This window comes from Mus pahari, chromosome 3 (genome assembly GCF_900095145.1).
Source record: "Mus pahari chromosome 3, PAHARI_EIJ_v1.1, whole genome shotgun sequence".
In the NCBI taxonomy this organism is placed as follows: Eukaryota; Metazoa; Chordata; class Mammalia; order Rodentia; family Muridae; genus Mus; species Mus pahari.
Genome location: NC_034592.1, coordinates 25,833,589 through 25,851,060, shown reverse-complemented (window position 1 = coordinate 25,851,060; position 17,472 = coordinate 25,833,589). Strand labels below are relative to the sequence as shown.

General features: G+C 44.6%; 1 protein-coding gene across 1 annotated transcript in view; it reads left to right on the top strand.

Annotated features, from left to right (window-relative positions):
- Positions 1-17,472, top strand: part of Psmb7 (proteasome subunit beta 7) — a 58,067-nt gene that overhangs the window by 39,733 nt on the left and 862 nt on the right. Inside the window, exon 7 of the mRNA XM_021192686.1 lies at positions 15,286-15,437. Coding sequence (XP_021048345.1) covers positions 15,286-15,437 — 152 coding nt within the window. The remainder of the gene's footprint in view (positions 1-15,285; positions 15,438-17,472) is intronic.

The following is a 17,472-nucleotide window of genomic DNA, read 5'->3' as shown; positions in this document are numbered from 1 at the left end:
TGCAACACACTGCACATGGTGCTGGGCCAGGAGTGCTGCTGGAAGAGGCCATCCTGAGTGAGTGTAGTGGAGACTTCCTGTGCAGCCATTAACACAGCAGATGTAAAGAGGAATTCTCCTACACCGCAGTAGATAGGTAATTATTTGTGATGCATTTCTTTGGAGCAGGTGCTCCTTTTGAAATGCTTTTGCTTCACATATTTCCTGTAGCTGTGAAGTATAGAGAGATGAGTACCATGTCGGAGAAATATTTCACAGTTTGTTGTTGTCTGCACATGTGGCAAAAATCCAGCAGGCAAAGTAAGGCTTGGTGTGTAGGGACTGTATGTTCAGAGGGCAAGAGCCAGGTGCAGGGGTGCCTAGTGTTTGCTGACGTCTGTGTGTAGTTAAAATGAGAAAGGAGATGCTTCTGCTTAAATACTGTGCCTTGTGATGTCAGAGTAAGCGCTGTCCCCTGTGTGATAGCATTGCTTCTGTTGACTTGTGTCTCACGTAACTTAAGGTCTTTAAAATGATCCCTTTGTGTTTGTGGTACTAAGGTGAGACCAAGATTTGGGATATCAGTTCCTTAGGAGAAGAATAAAAGAAGCTCGTAAAGAATCATGACTTATAACTACTTCCAAATGACTATTGGGGGTGTGGGGCATGAGCGTGGAATCCAGTCAAAATTAGGCTCTGTTACACATCCAAGGAGCCGCCTGTGCTCAGAAGCTTGTAGCCTCTTGGACAATGGACTCCTGCTTTTCTTGGGTATGGATTAGAGAAATATAAGAGATGAAGCATAGGACTGAGTGTTATTGGATGGTAGCATAGAATCCTATAAGTTTGCCTTGGCAGGTAATTTGGCATAAATTGTTAATGTAAATCTGGGTTAGTGGTGAAGATGTTATTTTAGTAAAAAAGATAAACTGCTGATTAATTCAGCATAGAACTCAATTACAAATTGAAAGTGTCTCTGCGGGACTCCCGGGCCCTAAAGACAGCAGATGTTGAATTGATACTCCAGCATATTTCACAGTGGTATGAAATATTAACATGGTTTATTATACTTGTGTGGTGTGTGATATCAGGAAGGGGGAGGTGCTGGGCATGTGGGTGTACAAAGCAGCCCAGCATTGCACATCCACTAATACACACTGAAGTGTGATTAGGAATTATAGGGAATCCCCCCTCTGTTTTTTCCCTTTCTTTTTAAAAAATGAAGTGGCTCTGTGGAGAAATTATGCTTAAAATAACATTTGGGGGCTAAACATTTAAATGTAGTGTCTGTGTAGGTGTATGTTATACATACTGGTTAACATAAAAAATGGCGAGCATGATACACAGGTATGTAAGCCTTCAGAGAGACTTCTACTTGCAAGAGTGAGGCCTAGAGGGCCTCAGCTGAGTTCACTGCATCATTGGTCAGCTTTGAAGACCTAGAAAGTTTTAAATTGCTTCTGTGTGGTTTTTACCTTCTGAGCTAAACCATGGTAATTGAAAATTAAAAAAAGCAAAACTGTATTTTTCACAGGCAGAGTAGTTTTATTTCTAAGAAAGGGAAAGAATGCCTTCATTTTCTATTTCTGTCTCCTCCTGGGGAAAGTCAGCACATTACTGTATTGAGATAACCTGAACAATCAGCTGCCAATATTGGAAGGAACTGGTGGTTCTTAAGAAGAGAGGGTGCAACTGAAGTTCTCTCAGCTAGTTCAAAGCTGTTACCTCTTGGCTTTGGGTTTTTTTTTTTTGTTGTTTTTTTAATTTTTTATTTTTTTAAAGACAGCTTATACAAGTGGTAGTTTGGTACCTGAAGTAAAATAGTTCTAGAAGTGATGAAATGATTATGGTAAGAGTGATTGTCATACCTTCAGCTTACTTTGAAAACTTTTTAAAAAGGTGCCCATTCTCTCAAACTCCTAAACAGCACACTTGGCAAAGATAAGCCATTATCCACAGCCCCAAAAGAAAAGCTGAGTGACCATGGAGTCTCTGAGGGCCTCTCTGTGTAGGCTGTTGACAGGCAGTAGTCCTTCTGAAATATGGAGGTAGGTTTGTTGATCCAGGTCTGTGACAGTCACCGTCTAGTGTATGGACAAGTCCACAAACAACTACTGTAAGTACGTGGAGAAATGCACAAGAAATTGGCATACAAGGGGACAGGTTTTAGAGGTAAGATGTCGGGGTTGTTGGGGACAACACAACGATGATGGACTGCTGGAATATCCCCAGGAGACTTTGAGACAATTGCAGAGGGCATGCAGCTTGTCACATAAGTTTGGGGTTTGTGGAAGAGTAGGACACCAGCTCAAAGAGGAGTTTATTCTATACAAAAGTACTTGGTGAGGCTCTGCCATTTGTAGCCCTAGAAGCTTAGCATATTTGGAAATAGGAAAGCAAAACTCCAGACGTGCACGATGTCTAAAGTTGTCTCAGTGGTCATTTTTGAGTTAGTGTGGCCTTTTAATTAGCATGTGTTCTCCACTGTGCTAGGACTGGAGCTGAGCAGCCCTGTCCCTGAATGTGAATGTTTAAGTGTAGAAAGCTGCCGTGTTCCATTAGAGGTGGTTGTGTGTCAGCGGTGGGTGCGGGAGCTGTGTAGACTTTTCAGATGTCCTTTGAGATTTATGTGGCAGTGTAATTGGGAGACGCTGGTACTTAGTGTGTTGTGCATGGTGGAATGTGAGATTACCAGCTGTAATGAGACCCCAGCAGCATACCTCAGGAAGGTAGTTAAAGTTTTAACCTTCACAGATAATGTTACTTGTGGTTTTCTATGAGATAATTTATACCACTCTTTCCTAGCCCTGAAGCTGTGCAGAAACAAACTGATATCAGGTTATGCTAACAACACACACACACACACACACACACCACCACCACCACCACCACCACCACCACCACCACCAATGCAAATGCTGCTTGGTTAGTATAGCTTTGTGAAAATGCTTCCAGGGAACACTGTGTCCGTAGAATGCAGCACACTGGTAGTTACAGCACCGGAATATCATTTCCTAAAATTGGAACTATGATGATAGCAGAAAATTAAAGAGATATAATGATCTTTGACTTTGAATTCTTGACAAATACATTGGCTTTTAACTCAGATGAAAGCTGAATATAGTAGCAACACTCCTTTTCAGCACTTGGGAAGCTGAGGCAGGAGGATAGTCTGAACGGCCTAACAAACTCTGTCTCAAAAAATTTAACATCCCCCAATAAATTCTTTATTTCATGGATACGAGTGTTTGCTTGCATGTACTCATGTATACCACATTTGTATATCTGGTGGCCAAGGTGGTAGGTCAAAAGAACGTGTTGGATCCCCAGATCTGGAGTGACTATTGGAAGCTATCATATGGGGGCTGGGAACTCAACCCAGAGCCAATGCTCTTAACTACTGAGCCATCTCTCCAGACCTGAAAGTGGGGTTTTTAAAAAACCCAGATGAGTTGTTGAGGAACACCAAGACTGGTGCAGTGGAGTGTGTGCATTTTGAAGAGCCCTGCTAATAAAATAGAAGGTTCACTTCTGATGTGGGTTGGAACCAGCCCTTCAAGGGGGCTTTGGGAAGACTGGGTATTTAAATTGCCAGTCAAGTGTATCAAAAGCTCTAGCCTCTTACCCCAAAACTTTTAAAAAAAGTTTTGTCCTTGCCCTTTAGTTCTGTTTTAGTTAAGAGTTACAATTAACAAATGGCCTTATGAAAACAAAGTTAGATGGGTTCTTTTTATTGCTGATTCACAAAGTGAAGAGAACAATTGGACTCATTCTGTTTGGGGAGAGCTGTATTTTAGAAAATGTGAGCCTGTGGATCTTACGGGCTTCCATATAAGATTTGATGAGGCCGGGCGTGGTGGCGCACGCCTTTGATCCCAGCACTTGGGAGGCAGAGGCGGGCGGATTTCTGAGTTCGAGGCCAGCCTGGTCTACAAAGTGAGTTCCAGGACAGCCAGGGCTATACAGAGAAACCCTGTCTGGAAAAAAAACCAAAAAAAAAAAAAAAAAAAAAAAAAAGATTTGTTGAGGACAGATGGTACAGTGATGTCATCAGGAGGGTCTCAGTTTTACCTGCTGTAGCCAGCTAGATTCAGGAGGGATGTTAGAGTTGCATGGCTTAAGCCACAGTATTGCCATAATTTTAGAGGGAAAGTGCTTTAGACCTGTAAGTATTGCTCAGCTCCAGCTAATTAATGACTAAACAAACATTGTTAGTATTTTGTTGGTTGTTCAGAGGTTCTGTTTCCTTGGGTGAACAAAGCATGGACTTTGGTGTCAGACAAAATGGTTTTTAATCTCGGGCCTTTCAGTGTCTTGTCTGGTCATATGCCATTGGATGGTGGTTTATTACCCTGTGCTGCTTGATTTCTTGCATTTGTAAAATGAGTGTGAGGGTACGGGCACTTGAGAGGGGTGTTTTTTGTTTTTTTTTTTTTTGGAAGAGTAAGTGGGAAGGGACATGCATAGTGTAGTTCATTGGATGTGCATTTCTACCTCCTATAGGAGTTTCTGTTGAAAGAGAGGAAGCAGTGTGAATGTGCTTTTGGGTCACCTCCAAAATACAGAAGTAAATTCTATGTGGAAGGTGCAGTGGCACCTAAGACTTAAGACTTCATATCAAATTTCATTTGCAGTATGATGGCTGCTTTCATAATTGATTTATTGGCTCTGAGTTGGGTGCTGTTATTATCAGTTCTGGAAGAACTTCACCTTACTGGCAAAGGCTAGCGAAAGCAGGAGTCAAGCAGGGTACTGGACTAGTAACTTCCACTGTGCTTCAGAACTTTGTGTATTAGAATTTGCACAGGAACACATAGCACATTAAACCATAGGTGCTCTGCTACGTTAGGGTCTGTGAGAAACTACTGAGGTCACACAGCTCGTAATTAGCAGGGCTGGGTTCATGCTTGGTCTTTATTTCCATAAGTTCCTTAAGTCAGGGTTAAATAAGATGGTTCATTGGTATAGGTGCTTGTTACCAAGACTGACATGCACACACCCCATTTTAAAAGCCGTAAAAATTAAACATATGCCTACCAGATCCAGATTCTGGAAGTTTTATTGTTCCTCCCTTCCTTCCTTTCTTCATTCCTTTCTTTCAAGATGGGCAGTCACTGCATAGTCCTGATTGGCTGGAACTATGCAGACCAGGCTGGGCTCAAACTTGGCATAAACCTCCTGCCTCTGCCTCTTGAGTCCTGGGATATGGAGGATTGCCATCACGTCTGGTTTCTTTGTGCCTCTTTAGAAGCATCTCTTCTTTGCCTTTAAGGAACTGAGAGTGTATGTGAAGACTTTTCCTCAGGGGCCCAATACAAGGTTATCAGCTTGGTCCTCAGAGGGGTCCTAGTTGTTAGCCCCTTCTAGTTGGTTCCCTCTTCTCTGCCCTTACCCAGGTTGCCATTCTTTCTTGTTTTGTTTTTCAAGCAGTCTTACTATGCATCCCTGGCTCCCAGAGCTCACAGAGGTCCTCCTCTGCCTCTTGGGAGCAAAGATGTATGCCAGCACACCACAGCAGTTACCATTCTAAGCCATTCTACTTTTTCTTCCTCATATCTTGACCCCCACACAGGGCCACCATCCTCTGGCCTGTAGTGGCCCCTTGGTGCTTCTTTCTCTACACTTGCATCTCTTGTGCCCAAGTTAACCAATCCTGTGTCCTCATTCAGTGGTACTCCAGGGGCCAGATGGGAATGTTTCATAGTCCTGCCATTCATGAAATGGGAAATGGCATTTACAAGTTGATTATTGCCCAGGTAGGGCTTTTGTTGTTAATGTCACTTGTTACCCCTTCCCGATAAGTTCATTAAGCTTTCAGTGATTCTACCTTAACTTGATCTTGTCCCTTCCTTTCTGGTGACATCCTTTAGGGAATTTATTATAGAAGCCTGTCATTATGTATAAGGAAGTATAACAATTATTGTCTTTCTGGCAACCCACCAGAAGTTATTCAGATTTCTAGTGCTCAGGCTGCATTCATTCAGAGGAGTGCTTGGTGGCCATGACATGCTAGAAGTCAAGATGGGCACCCTCTCCTGAACCTTCCTGAACTCAGACTTGCTCACTTCTTCCTTTTTTCCTACCAGTGGACCAAGCTATCTTCGCCAGGACTTGCTCCTGCTGTGGTCTCTCCTCCACTGCTTCCAGTCCTAGGTTCTGCAGACATACATCTATCTAATCACATCAGCCACGGCTTCCCAGTGCTTAGAAGGGCTGAGGCTGTGTGATGTGGAAGGTCCTCAGCAGTTCAGCTCCACTGAACTACCTGCCTCTGTCAGGGGAAGGGTAAGGGTCTTCTCATGCTTAGGTCCTGACTTTTCTTGACGCATCACTTCTGTTCTTTGTGTTGGCTTGATTTCACCCGTCTCAGACTTGACCCAGTCCTCATGACCTTACTCATGCAGCTTTTGACTCCCACAACTTCTTTGTCAACCTTGCCTCTTGGTAGCTCTTAATTTTGCCATCATAAGATTACCTACCCCTTTCTCCTTAGGGCTTGGTTCCTCCCTGACGGGCTCTGCGCAGACTTCACCGTTGGCATAGTGGTGCCTGCAGTATGTACTTATATCCAGGCGTGAGTTCATGTGGAGCTCATTGGACCTCTACATTCTGTGAACAATTTTGTGTCACTTGAAATCTGCTTTATTTGTGACTGCTTCCTAGAAGGGTACACTCTCCAACCGTGGCTCTTCTGCCCAGCATTCCTAGACCTTGGGGCTTTAGAAGCAAGAATGGTGTAGAGGACATTCCTTACATTGGCCCTGAACATATGCAAGCACTTGGCCACAGATTGAGGCCTGCATCTTTGCTGAGACCTGTAGTACATTTTCCTGTCTGTTTCCTGTCTCCTTCCCCACCACATTTTTGCCTTCTTTCCTCTTTTTGTGTTGAGAATTGAACCTAGGGCCTTACATAAGCTATACTTATTCCATCACTGAACTACATCCCCAGCCCAAGGTCCAACCTCTCTACCATCTTCCCCATTTTCAGTCATAAATTCTGTGTTTCTCTAGAATTGACCATTTCAAGAGAGAAAGAGAATAGATTTTGAGAATTACTGGGCCTATTTCTCGCATTCTTTTTAAACCTAGACTTTCTTGTCTTTTTCTTATCTTACATTTGAGTCCTTGCAGCCTTGGAAATGTATATTTGTGTACACTGTGCTGTGAACACTGATTTCCTCTCCTTGTGGAGAGCAATATGTTCTCTCTCTTGGTCCTTTTCCCTCTGGAAGCTTAGGTAGTTTTCTTTCCATTCACTTTCACAGATTCCAGCAAAACCACTTGCCCGCCACCAGTTTTCCTAATGGTAGGATAGGGAGAGAGACTTTGGTGGTGCCAGGCACTAGTTTGGCACAAATTCTTGGCTCTTTTCACACATAACTGAGTGCCTATGGGAGCATCAGCCAAGCTTTGTGTACACCCATGTCCTCACCTGCAGAAGCAGGCGAGGGCTGGGTAAGCATGGGTGTCTAGCACAGCAATTCTCCACAGTTTCTTTCTTCTATCCTAGACGTCACCAGTAGATTTGTAAACACATATACCTAGGACATTGCTGTCATTATTCTTCCTCATAGTTCTTGGCTGAGGCACTGTCTCTAGTCTTGCAAGCTACAGCACAGAGTGATGGGACTGTCTGGAGCTTTATTTTTGCTTTCTGGCCCATTGTGACTGTGTAGCCTGTGTGTATTCCAAGCCTGTAGCAGTGGTCAGGGTTTCCCTACTTGGGTTATCTGGGAAAGCCCAATTGGGCCTTCTCATCCTTGCTAAGAACCCCTAAAATCTCTCCTGAACTCACCACAAGCTTTCCTTGATGACTTATATCACCCACATCCTGGTGCACTCTTGCACCCACAGGGGGCAGCACACTGACCTGTCCCAAGAGAAGAATAGCTTTCACCACTGCAATCATAAGGGCACGTTCTGCCTTTGCTTTACTTCTTTATTTTTTAAGTTTTTTTTTTTAAGGTTTATTTTAAATGTTATGCATGTGTGTGTTTGCACATGAGTGCAGGTACTCATAGATGCCGGAGCCATTTGATCGATCCCCTGGAGCTAGAGTTGCAGGCTACCTGTCATGGGTGCTAGGAATTGAAGTCAGGTCATTTGCAAGAGTAGCAATCACTCTTAACCACTGAACCATCGCTTAAGCCCCTCTAAGTTTGGCTGTTTTCCCTGAGCCCAAGCCAACTTTGAACCTAATCATCCTGCCATGGTCTCCCAAGGGCTTAGATTACAGGTATCTGCTGAAATACCTGGCTCGCTGTTAAAGGCATGGTTGCAATTCGCTTCTACACAGTGATTTCCAGGTGTTCCACAGGCAGGTCTTTTTACTCCAAAGCTCAAGCCAGACCCAGAATTTGGATGTCTTTACATTGCTACCCACCCCAGTCTGAAAAACAAATTAGCTTTTCTACTAAAAAGGATGTGGCCACACATGGGATGTATCAGATTTGTGCAGAAAGCCTACTGCTGGGGGAGGGGGCTCTTTTAAGTACTCCTTTGAACTCTTTTAAGTTTTTTTTTTTTTTTTAAAGATTTATTTATTATTATATCTAAGTACACTGTAGCTGTCTTCAGACACACCAGAAGAGGGCATCAGATCTCATTACGGATAGTTGTGAGCCACCATGTGGTTGCTGGGATTTGAACTCAGGACCTTCAGAAGAACAGTCAGTGCTCTTAACCACTGAGCCATCTCTCCAGCCCTCTTTTAAGTTTTTTATTCACCTATCAGCAATTAAATTTTAGGCCTCTTAATGGAATATTTAATACCTTAGCATATTAACAGGTCACTACAAAATATTATGTTCAAGCCCCTTTCTTCCTTGCTGTTAATTGTCCTTGACTGGTCTCCAGTTGAGACTGGCATAATTTTGGAATTGCTCTTGTTGGTATTGGCCTGTCCTGTGGCTTCGTCATTGAGTCTCACAAAACTGTGTGTGTGTGTGTGTTTGAAGCTGAGATTGTTCCTTAATTTATTGTTGTACATGTCGCAGTCTGACGTCCTGGGATACAAAGATGGAAAAGGTGTGTTGTGCAGAAGTGTGGTTTTTCTCTTTTTGGAATCCAAACTCGAATCACATCCAGACTTAACCTGCTCTGCTTTAGATCGTCGTCTGAGTAGTAGAATAGATTACTGTTTGTGCGTATGTGTTGTACTTGGTGATGGTGCTAAGGATGGTAGAGTTCAGGGCCTCTGTTCAGAAGGCATCAGACCCTGATCCTACCTCCCGTGGAGAACCTGGGCTGCGCCAAATCAAGATAGGTTATAGATATTTTCTAAGATTAATTTGCATTATTTTAATAAGCTAAATTCTGGTTGGTTTAACATATCTCTCCTCCCTCCCTTTCTCCCTCCCTCCCTCCCTGAGATGGGATCTCACTGTGTATCCTAACTATCCTGGAACCCATGATGTTCTTCCATTTGCCTCAGGAGTACTAGGACTAAAAGCATGCACACCATGCTCAGCCATTTCTATATTATTTTATATATTATTCTATATTATATATTGTAGTCATGTAATGCAGATCTCTTGATCCCATCCCTCCTTACTGAAAATTCGAACCCTGTGACCAGTCATCTCATACTTGGTTCTAAGGAGTTAAATATATGTTGTCGATAAATGAGGAAATGTTTGGCAATTAATGGGGGTAAATGTAGACCAGTAGCAAATAGAAAAAGAAATAGAAATTATGTGAGAATTGGGGTACCACGTTATCTCACATCCTTATCACCAGAGGAAACCAAGAAGAGCCAACTGTCTCCAGTTCCTGGTAGAAGGCAAAAGGATGCTTCTCTGGTGCTGTGAAAAAGTAGTAGTGAAATTAGGGGCTCAGTGGGTAACATGCTTGCTACACCACATGAACCGAAGGGCACGAGTGCTGTGGACCCACCAAGACGGACTGGCTGACCAGTGCAGCCGGTCAGTAAGTAACCCTAGCTTTAAAAAAAAGAAGTGGGCTGGAGAGATGGCTGGGTCACAGCTGTCTGTAACTCTAAGATCCAGTGCCATCAACACAGACAAGCACACAGGCGAAATACCAATGTATGTATGTATGTATGTATGTATGTATGTATGTATGTATGTATAAATATAAGTGTGGAGTGCAACTGAGGAAACTACTAACATCATCCTGTGGTTTCCCCATATACACAGTGACATACCCTGTTCCCAGCCAGTAAAACAAACAGTAGACAGAGCTCTGCCCTTCATGAGAGTCCACTTTGTCTCCTTTCCACCCCTTTCAGTCTAGCTACTTACCAGATGGTACTTTTCTACCAATAATCAGTTTTGTTTCTTTTTAATTCTAAAATTTTTAGTTACAAATGTATTGTCTCAAATAATTGGGGACACACACACTCTCACATACGTGCAGGCGCGTGCACGCACAAAGGATTAATTTGAGGCTGAACTGTGCAGGGTGCCCATTGGCTGGCAGTCCTACATTCTACTCTGGTGGCATTGCCGATCTGAAAATCACTTTAGTGAGAAGAGGAATTGGATTACAGCTATAGATGGGATAACGTGGAGAAGTTTCTCTGCAGTGCTCTTTGGACCCACGCTGTAGCGGTGCTGAGGTAATCTATCAGTTTGTGAGTGTCTACAAAACACAACTCTCTAGATAACAGGTTTAAAGTAAAGATTTAATACAGTCTCCATCTCCTATGATGTTGTAGTGACAGTTTAAAACTCATTCTCTAAATCTCAGCAGACTTTATAGCTAGCAGTGGGCCAATATAAAGTTTAATAGCGTTACAACACATAAATCATCTTTTAAAGATGCTACTAGTAGCTCCAATATTAAATGCAGACAATCGCCTGTGGTATAAATAATTTATCAAACACCGTTTCAGATTAGCCTTCCATGCTGAGTTATTTATTTTAGCCTTTTCTGTACGATTCCTAAGGCACTTTTTGAAAGATCCATTACTGGTCAGTTTAATGAACTTGGGGGTCTGTTTTGTCCCCTCAAGCACTAGGGTACAGCTGTGGTGACCATTACATGGCCGACGTGGACCTCTTTGTGCCTTTTACAAGTGCTGCCCATTTGTCATGTAGCGGTAAATGGAGCTGCACATTGGAGTCCAGGGACACATTGTGTGGTGCAGTGATGGAGACAAACAGATAGCTCTATAAAGTGCTGCTTGTCACAGCTGACTTGGAGTACAGTACATCACTCTTATTGTAATCTCATTTAAGAAGCAGGGTGGCCCGGGGGACTGATATTCCCAGTTAGTTTGGTCTTTGTAGCCATAAAGCAGGAAGTGCTCCTTTTATATTCTCTGAACTTTTAGGGAGTGTGGTTTGCTTGGATTAATTATTACAGGGACTTCTCCATGGCATTGGGGGAAGGTTTGTCAGCAGGTCTGTCTGGACCACCCTTTCCAGTCTTGAGGTTTGGCACCTGCAGTTGCTGCTGAAAGGTAGGATGCATCTAGGGGCCCTCTGTCTTGCTTTATTAAATAAGCTACCCACCATGAAGTATTTGCTGTGCACCAGTCACTGTAGTAGGTACTTTCTGTGTTTGATTTTTTTCTTTTTGCAGCAAACCTGTGAGGTAGAATGTACTATCGTGTTACAGAGAAGAGCGACGTCTCAGAGAAGTGGTTACTTGCTCCCAGCTACACAACAGGAAGTAGGAGTCTGTAGGAAGATGTGGTTCTTTCGCTTGCTTCCACACCTGCCAGATGACCTTGAACATGAGACCCTCAGGTTTTTCTGTCACCAGGGTCATGGTGGTCTTCTGCATGAGTGTTTTGGGGCTTCTCTTATCCTGGAGGGATATTTTTCTAGTAGCTGGGATATACCCTGCTGGTCTAACACTAAATCTCCAAGTTCCCTCGAGATGAGCAGTGTAAATCTTGCAGCAGCTGGCTGGTGTGAGAAGGATGCCAGCGCATAGGGGGAGAACAGAGCACTTGGGGCAGGCCATCTGGGGTACAGGGTCTGCAGGGCTAGGTCAGAGACCCCTAAGCAGCACCTGTTCCAGGCAGATGTTGCTCAGGACCCAGGTCACCTCAGATCTTCCAGAAAAGTGAGGTACACAGTGCTAGAAAGAATGAATCCTAGAGGAAGAACCCTGTTTCCTGAATATTCTGTGGGCCACAGATGCTAAATGTGGTGTTTCCCCCACCTTTCTGAAATTTTCCTGACAGTTTTCTAAAATAATAGCAGCACATATTAAAAACAAGTTACTTGTGAAATTTTACTTTAGAGAAGAAAAAAAAAAGACCATGCCTAGTAGTATAGATGCATCTCTGTACCTAGAAGTCTGTTTGTAAAGTAACCATGTTTAAAGACAGCATTTTAGATATGAAGCAGTTCCTCAAATAGGTCTCTGAAAATACTTCTTGAAAGTACTATGTAAGTAATGGGTAGACAGCAATTGTTTTCAACCTCCTTGTGTTTTGAGAGAGTTTGGTGGTGAGAAGAACATGAAGTAAGACCATCATCTTTTATTCTGTTTTGAGACAGAGTTTAGCCCTGGCTATCCAGGAACTTGCTCTGTAGACGAAACTGGCCTTGAACTCAGGGATTTGCCCACTCTGTCTCCTGAAGGTATGCCACTGATGCTGGCATTCCTGACAGGACACTCTGGGAATATTACTCTATCTTGTGCAAAGTAGAGAGGCCTTCATCAGGTAGTCTGTGGGTGTTGGGGAAAGCACAAGGCTCCCCTGTTCTCTAATAGAGATGACAGCCAGAGGAGCTGCTTCATGGCAAACCAGACAGTAACTGGCACCTATCCTTAAACTTAACACAGCCTTGGTGTCCCCGACTAGTGAAGAGCCCAAAGCCCAAGAAAGTTACTTCTTAGCTGATATGGTTTGTGGCTACAACAAACCTGTTTTACTATTTCCTGTTTGCTAGCTGTGTGACCCTGGGGCTCCCTCTTGGCCATACAATCTGATTAGTATGAGCCTCTGTAGGTGTTTGGGGGGTGTAGTAAAACTGGATAGTGATTATCGATGTGCCTGATTCTGCATTTAACATGTTACGGTAGGTGCTCAGTGTGAAGTTTTCCATTTCATAACTGGGGGGTGGAGGTGGGGTCAGGGGGGAGGAGTCCTTAAAGAATCCTCTTCTCTAGAATTGGTGAAGAGATTAAATGTTTCCTCAATTTGTAAAAGCTTTTACACATCTGTATACATGATGATTCTACAAGTGGATCAAATTATACATGATACATTTCAAGTTCTTTGTAGTTTTTGAAATGTGCTTTTGCTGGGATTTACTTCCATTTGCTTTCTGTTTACAAAGCAGAGGGAGAGTCACCTCCTGCCCGGGTGAATGAGTACAGACGAGACAGGCATGTGTAACAACAGTTCATAGAATTTCCATGCCCTCGATGTCATCCTCCCTTGGGAATTAAGATAAGTGCTGCCTGTTGGGTATTTTTTCTGTCCCATGTGCCTTGCTCAGAGCACCAGCTAAAGGGACGAGAACAGACAAAGAAAGGCGGTAGTTAAGTGGAGAAAAGAGAAGGGGGAGAAGGTCGGAAGCCCCAAGCTGGGGAGCAAGCAGGGCACTCCCAGCGAGCGTGCACATGCACATCTAAGGTTGGTTAATACACAGAGTTGGAATGAGGTTGCATTTGTTAAGCCAGTGAATGGGTTTTGCTTTCTATGTCGGAGCAGTCTCCACTACCATTTCCTGTACACCACCGTTCCTTGTTTCTGGTAAGGCTTTTGTGGGACTGCAGAAACAGAGTTCCTGATTAGATGATTCTGTGCGGTGAATTCTCAGGGCACTGTGCAGATGCACATGAGAATAACTTGCTTTACTGCTCTCACAAAGGTGTCTGGCTGCTGGTTTGGTAAAGATCTCTCCCACTCTTGCAGAGCTGTCTCTATCCTCTTCTGGGTCTGTAGAGGGCACTACTGTCACTAGTATTCAAACATGGCTCAGATTTTTCTCACAACTTGAAGCCTTGAGTCTGCTCATCAAGGCTCTTAGACCGAATTTGGGGCAGTTCGGGTGTGGGGCCTGAGGTTTGGGGTGGTGTTATTGAGATGCATGTTTTGTTGGGCTTAAGTGTCTGTGCCCTTGTGCTGTTGGAAAGCAGGGGGACACTGCCAGGAAAGGCTGGCTCACTTCTGCCCTTGTTTCATAAAGGATCGCAGCTTGGTGGTCTTATGTTCTGCCTTGCTACCTGCGTTGCTCTTGTTTCCTGGATGCCTTTGTTTACAGCCTGCCTTCAGCTCTCCGTGAAGCTTTGCTGAGGCGGCCATTATTACCTTTCCTACTCAGCCTTTGCCCTTTGACGAGCCTTGGAGCTGTCACATGGGCCTGAACTCTTAAAGGGACCTCTGTGGTCCTAGTGTGTCTCCCTTGGCATATGAAGGCCATTTTAACTAAATAAGTTATAGGGAAATTTTGGGGAGAAACAGCAAGTCACTTTGGTAAACTTATAAGCTCATAGGTTGGGTGGAGACAGTCTGCGAGGGCAAGTGGTCTCGGGTTTGGCTCTGCCAGCATTTCCCCAGAAATATGATTGTATTTTGTTATCAGCTTGTCTCAGCCTCACAGTGCTGATTTTGTCCATTATGTTACCAAGAAAATGGCTTCCATAGGGTTTTTTAAACCTGTTCCCCTCACTCCTTGATTGTATAAACTGCAGCTTTGTCCCCCCATTATCGGATGGGGAGATTCTATCCTGGAGTCGGCATTAAGATATTTTGATCATTTAGCAAACTAAGTCCAGGAGTCAAATCCAACCTAACACCCGTTTTTTGTTAATAAAGTTTTATTGGGACTGATAATCACCCTGTTTTTGCTTAGTTTGTGGCTGTTATATGTTAGGTGTTGGCATTGAATAGTTGTAACAGACAATAAATGTACCCTGAAACCTAAAGTATTACTGCCCAGCCCTTAGGAGAACTTATTGAGTCTTTCTTTAAATGACAGATACTGGCAGCATATAATGGAAGACACTGCAGTGAAGAAAGGGCACGGGCATGAAGGACTTTGAAAAGTCTAGGCCCCTGCTTACCACCTGAAGAGCTCCAGGAGTTCTAGGGAGGTGGAGGTGGTGCTGCTGGTGGTGGTGGTGATGGTGGTTAGGTTTGGTTTTCAAGACAAAGTTTTTCTGTGTAGCTCTAGCTGTCCTCGAGCTCAGAAATCCGCCTACCTCTGCCTCCCAACTGCTGGGATTAAAGGCGTGCGCCCCCACTGCCCAGCTCTAAGGAGGTTTTTTTAAGCACCAACCATGAACAAACAGACCTGCGAACTATTGTGTGTGCCGAGTACACCACCATTCTCCGTGGGCTTAACGTACCATGGCTGCCCTTTTGCTTTCTCAGGAGGAGGAAGCCAAGAAGCTGGTGAGTGAGGCTATTGCAGCTGGCATCTTTAATGACTTGGGATCTGGAAGCAACATTGATCTATGTGTTATCAGCAAGAGCAAGCTGGACTTTCTTCGTCCATACTCAGTGCCCAACAAGAAAGGGACCAGGTAAGTGAAAGGGATATCATTTTTCCTGTCCTGTCACCTTTCGCATCTCTATGCCATCTGGATCGGACCCTCTGGATGTTTCCCTGCACTGAGAAAAGCCAAGTATCCCAAAGCAGCTCATACAACAGCCCTTTGAGTCGGGCTGCTGTGTGATCCCAGTGCCGGTCAGGCATGGAGAAGTGTCTTAATCTGTCATATAATGGCAGGAGAGGTGGAATGGGTCTAAGAGAAGGCTTCAGACTGAGTTGGGACATAGAAGTGTGTGTCCTCTGCCCCGCCCCGCCCCACCCCCTGTGGCTTCTTCAGCATCTTAAGCCCTGTATGGAATCTTGTGTTTATGTTTCATGGTAGCCAGCCCACAGCCTTTCTTCTGGCTGGTCCAACACATCCTAAAAGTCCTAATCCTGTGGCTATAAGCCTCTGAATTGTGGCCATGGTATGTACCAGTGTTGTTTATGCTACAGTCATGCCACTGAAACTGTGGCCTACATCCCTGGGTGCCTCACTTCAGTGGTACAAGCCAGGATCTGAGCTGGTAGGGGGTGTTCTAGGTCCAAAAGACCTGGTGTTTGCATGTACCTGTAGCTCATAATTGACAGTTACAGCTACTTGAGCTCTCTGGTTAGTAGCATGTGACCTCTGGAAGGCTTGCTTCTATACCCACTGAGGGTCCCTACCTCTAGATCCATAAGAAAAAGGTGGGTCTTTGGTATAAACAGTGCCTTGTTGTAGGCTGCCTCAGCATTGTGGAAGCTTAGTGTCAGACAGCTCTGGGGTGGGTGACAGGGATGGCCACTGGCTGGCATGGTGGCTCTGGGTATCAGTCCTGTATTTGAAATGATAGAGCTAGGCTAGTGTGGTGCCAGTTCCTTGGGCATTGAGTGAAAAGGGAAGCTGCCTTTAAGATATAGGGCAGGTTTGGGAAAGCAGCTTCCGCTGAAGGATGCTGATTGGGAAGAGAACTGGGGAGTGTTTCTGTTCCACGTGGGGAGAATGATAGTCACCCAGGCAGAGAATTCTAAAAGCCACCCTTGAAAAGTGGGTGTGGTTGCAAAAGGAACCTTTGTGCTAAAGGTAGCACTGTGGAGCCCGGGCTCTGGTTTTTGTGGAAGAAAACTTGCCTGGAATGTGGGAGGCTCTGGGTTCCATTCCTAGCGTTTGAAGGTGGGGATGGACCCAAGGTGACAAGGAAGGGGGGGCTAAGCATAGGAAGGTATGCAATAATCTGCCTTGAGGTGGTACCAGTATCCACACACTCTAGAACCCCACTGTCCTTTAGACTAGTTAGTGGTTGTGAGAATGCTCCCTGGATGAGGGAACCCTCTCCAGAAGGAACAAGAGGTGAGGGCGAAGGCTTGGCAGTTGTTCCGTGCCTGTCACCATCATGGACCTGGCTGCTGCCCTGCACGCTGCTAAGACCAACAGCCTTACCCAAAAGGTACAAGGGCTCTTGTGACCACCCCCCCAAAGACAGGATAAAGGTGAAATGAGTTATCTTGTTGGGCCATTGTCTCAGGCAACATTTAACTGCCAGTATAGCCCAGCAAGGTTAAGTCCAAGAGATGTTTTTAACCCTTAAGGGAACAAGGACAAATAAATGTATTTTGAAAAAGTATGCCTTCCACCCGAGCTGCCATGTACCCACCATCTGCTCCCTGTTGGAGCTCCAGTGCCTGTTGAAGAGACAAATTTTCCAGGCGCATGTGATTATGGCACAGCTTCCCCTGGTCGGACACGAGCTTGATGGAACTGTGTCTCCAGACAGACAGACACATGACAGAGGAGCAGTTGTCTGGTATCACATTTTAGCACTCAGGACTGGAGAGTTAGAGCACGTGTGGATCAGGATGAGACCCTTGTGCTCAGAGAAAGCCCCAAGGAGGCAGGGCAGGTGGGCGTGTCCTAGTGGTAATCAGTCCACTGTGCCCTGCAGAGACAGTTGGCCTAGAGTGAGGAGTTTGAAGCTTGGCTGTGGACTATGTTGTGTTGCTGGTGCTTCTAGAGATGAGGGGCAGAAAGCCGAATTCCATCACTC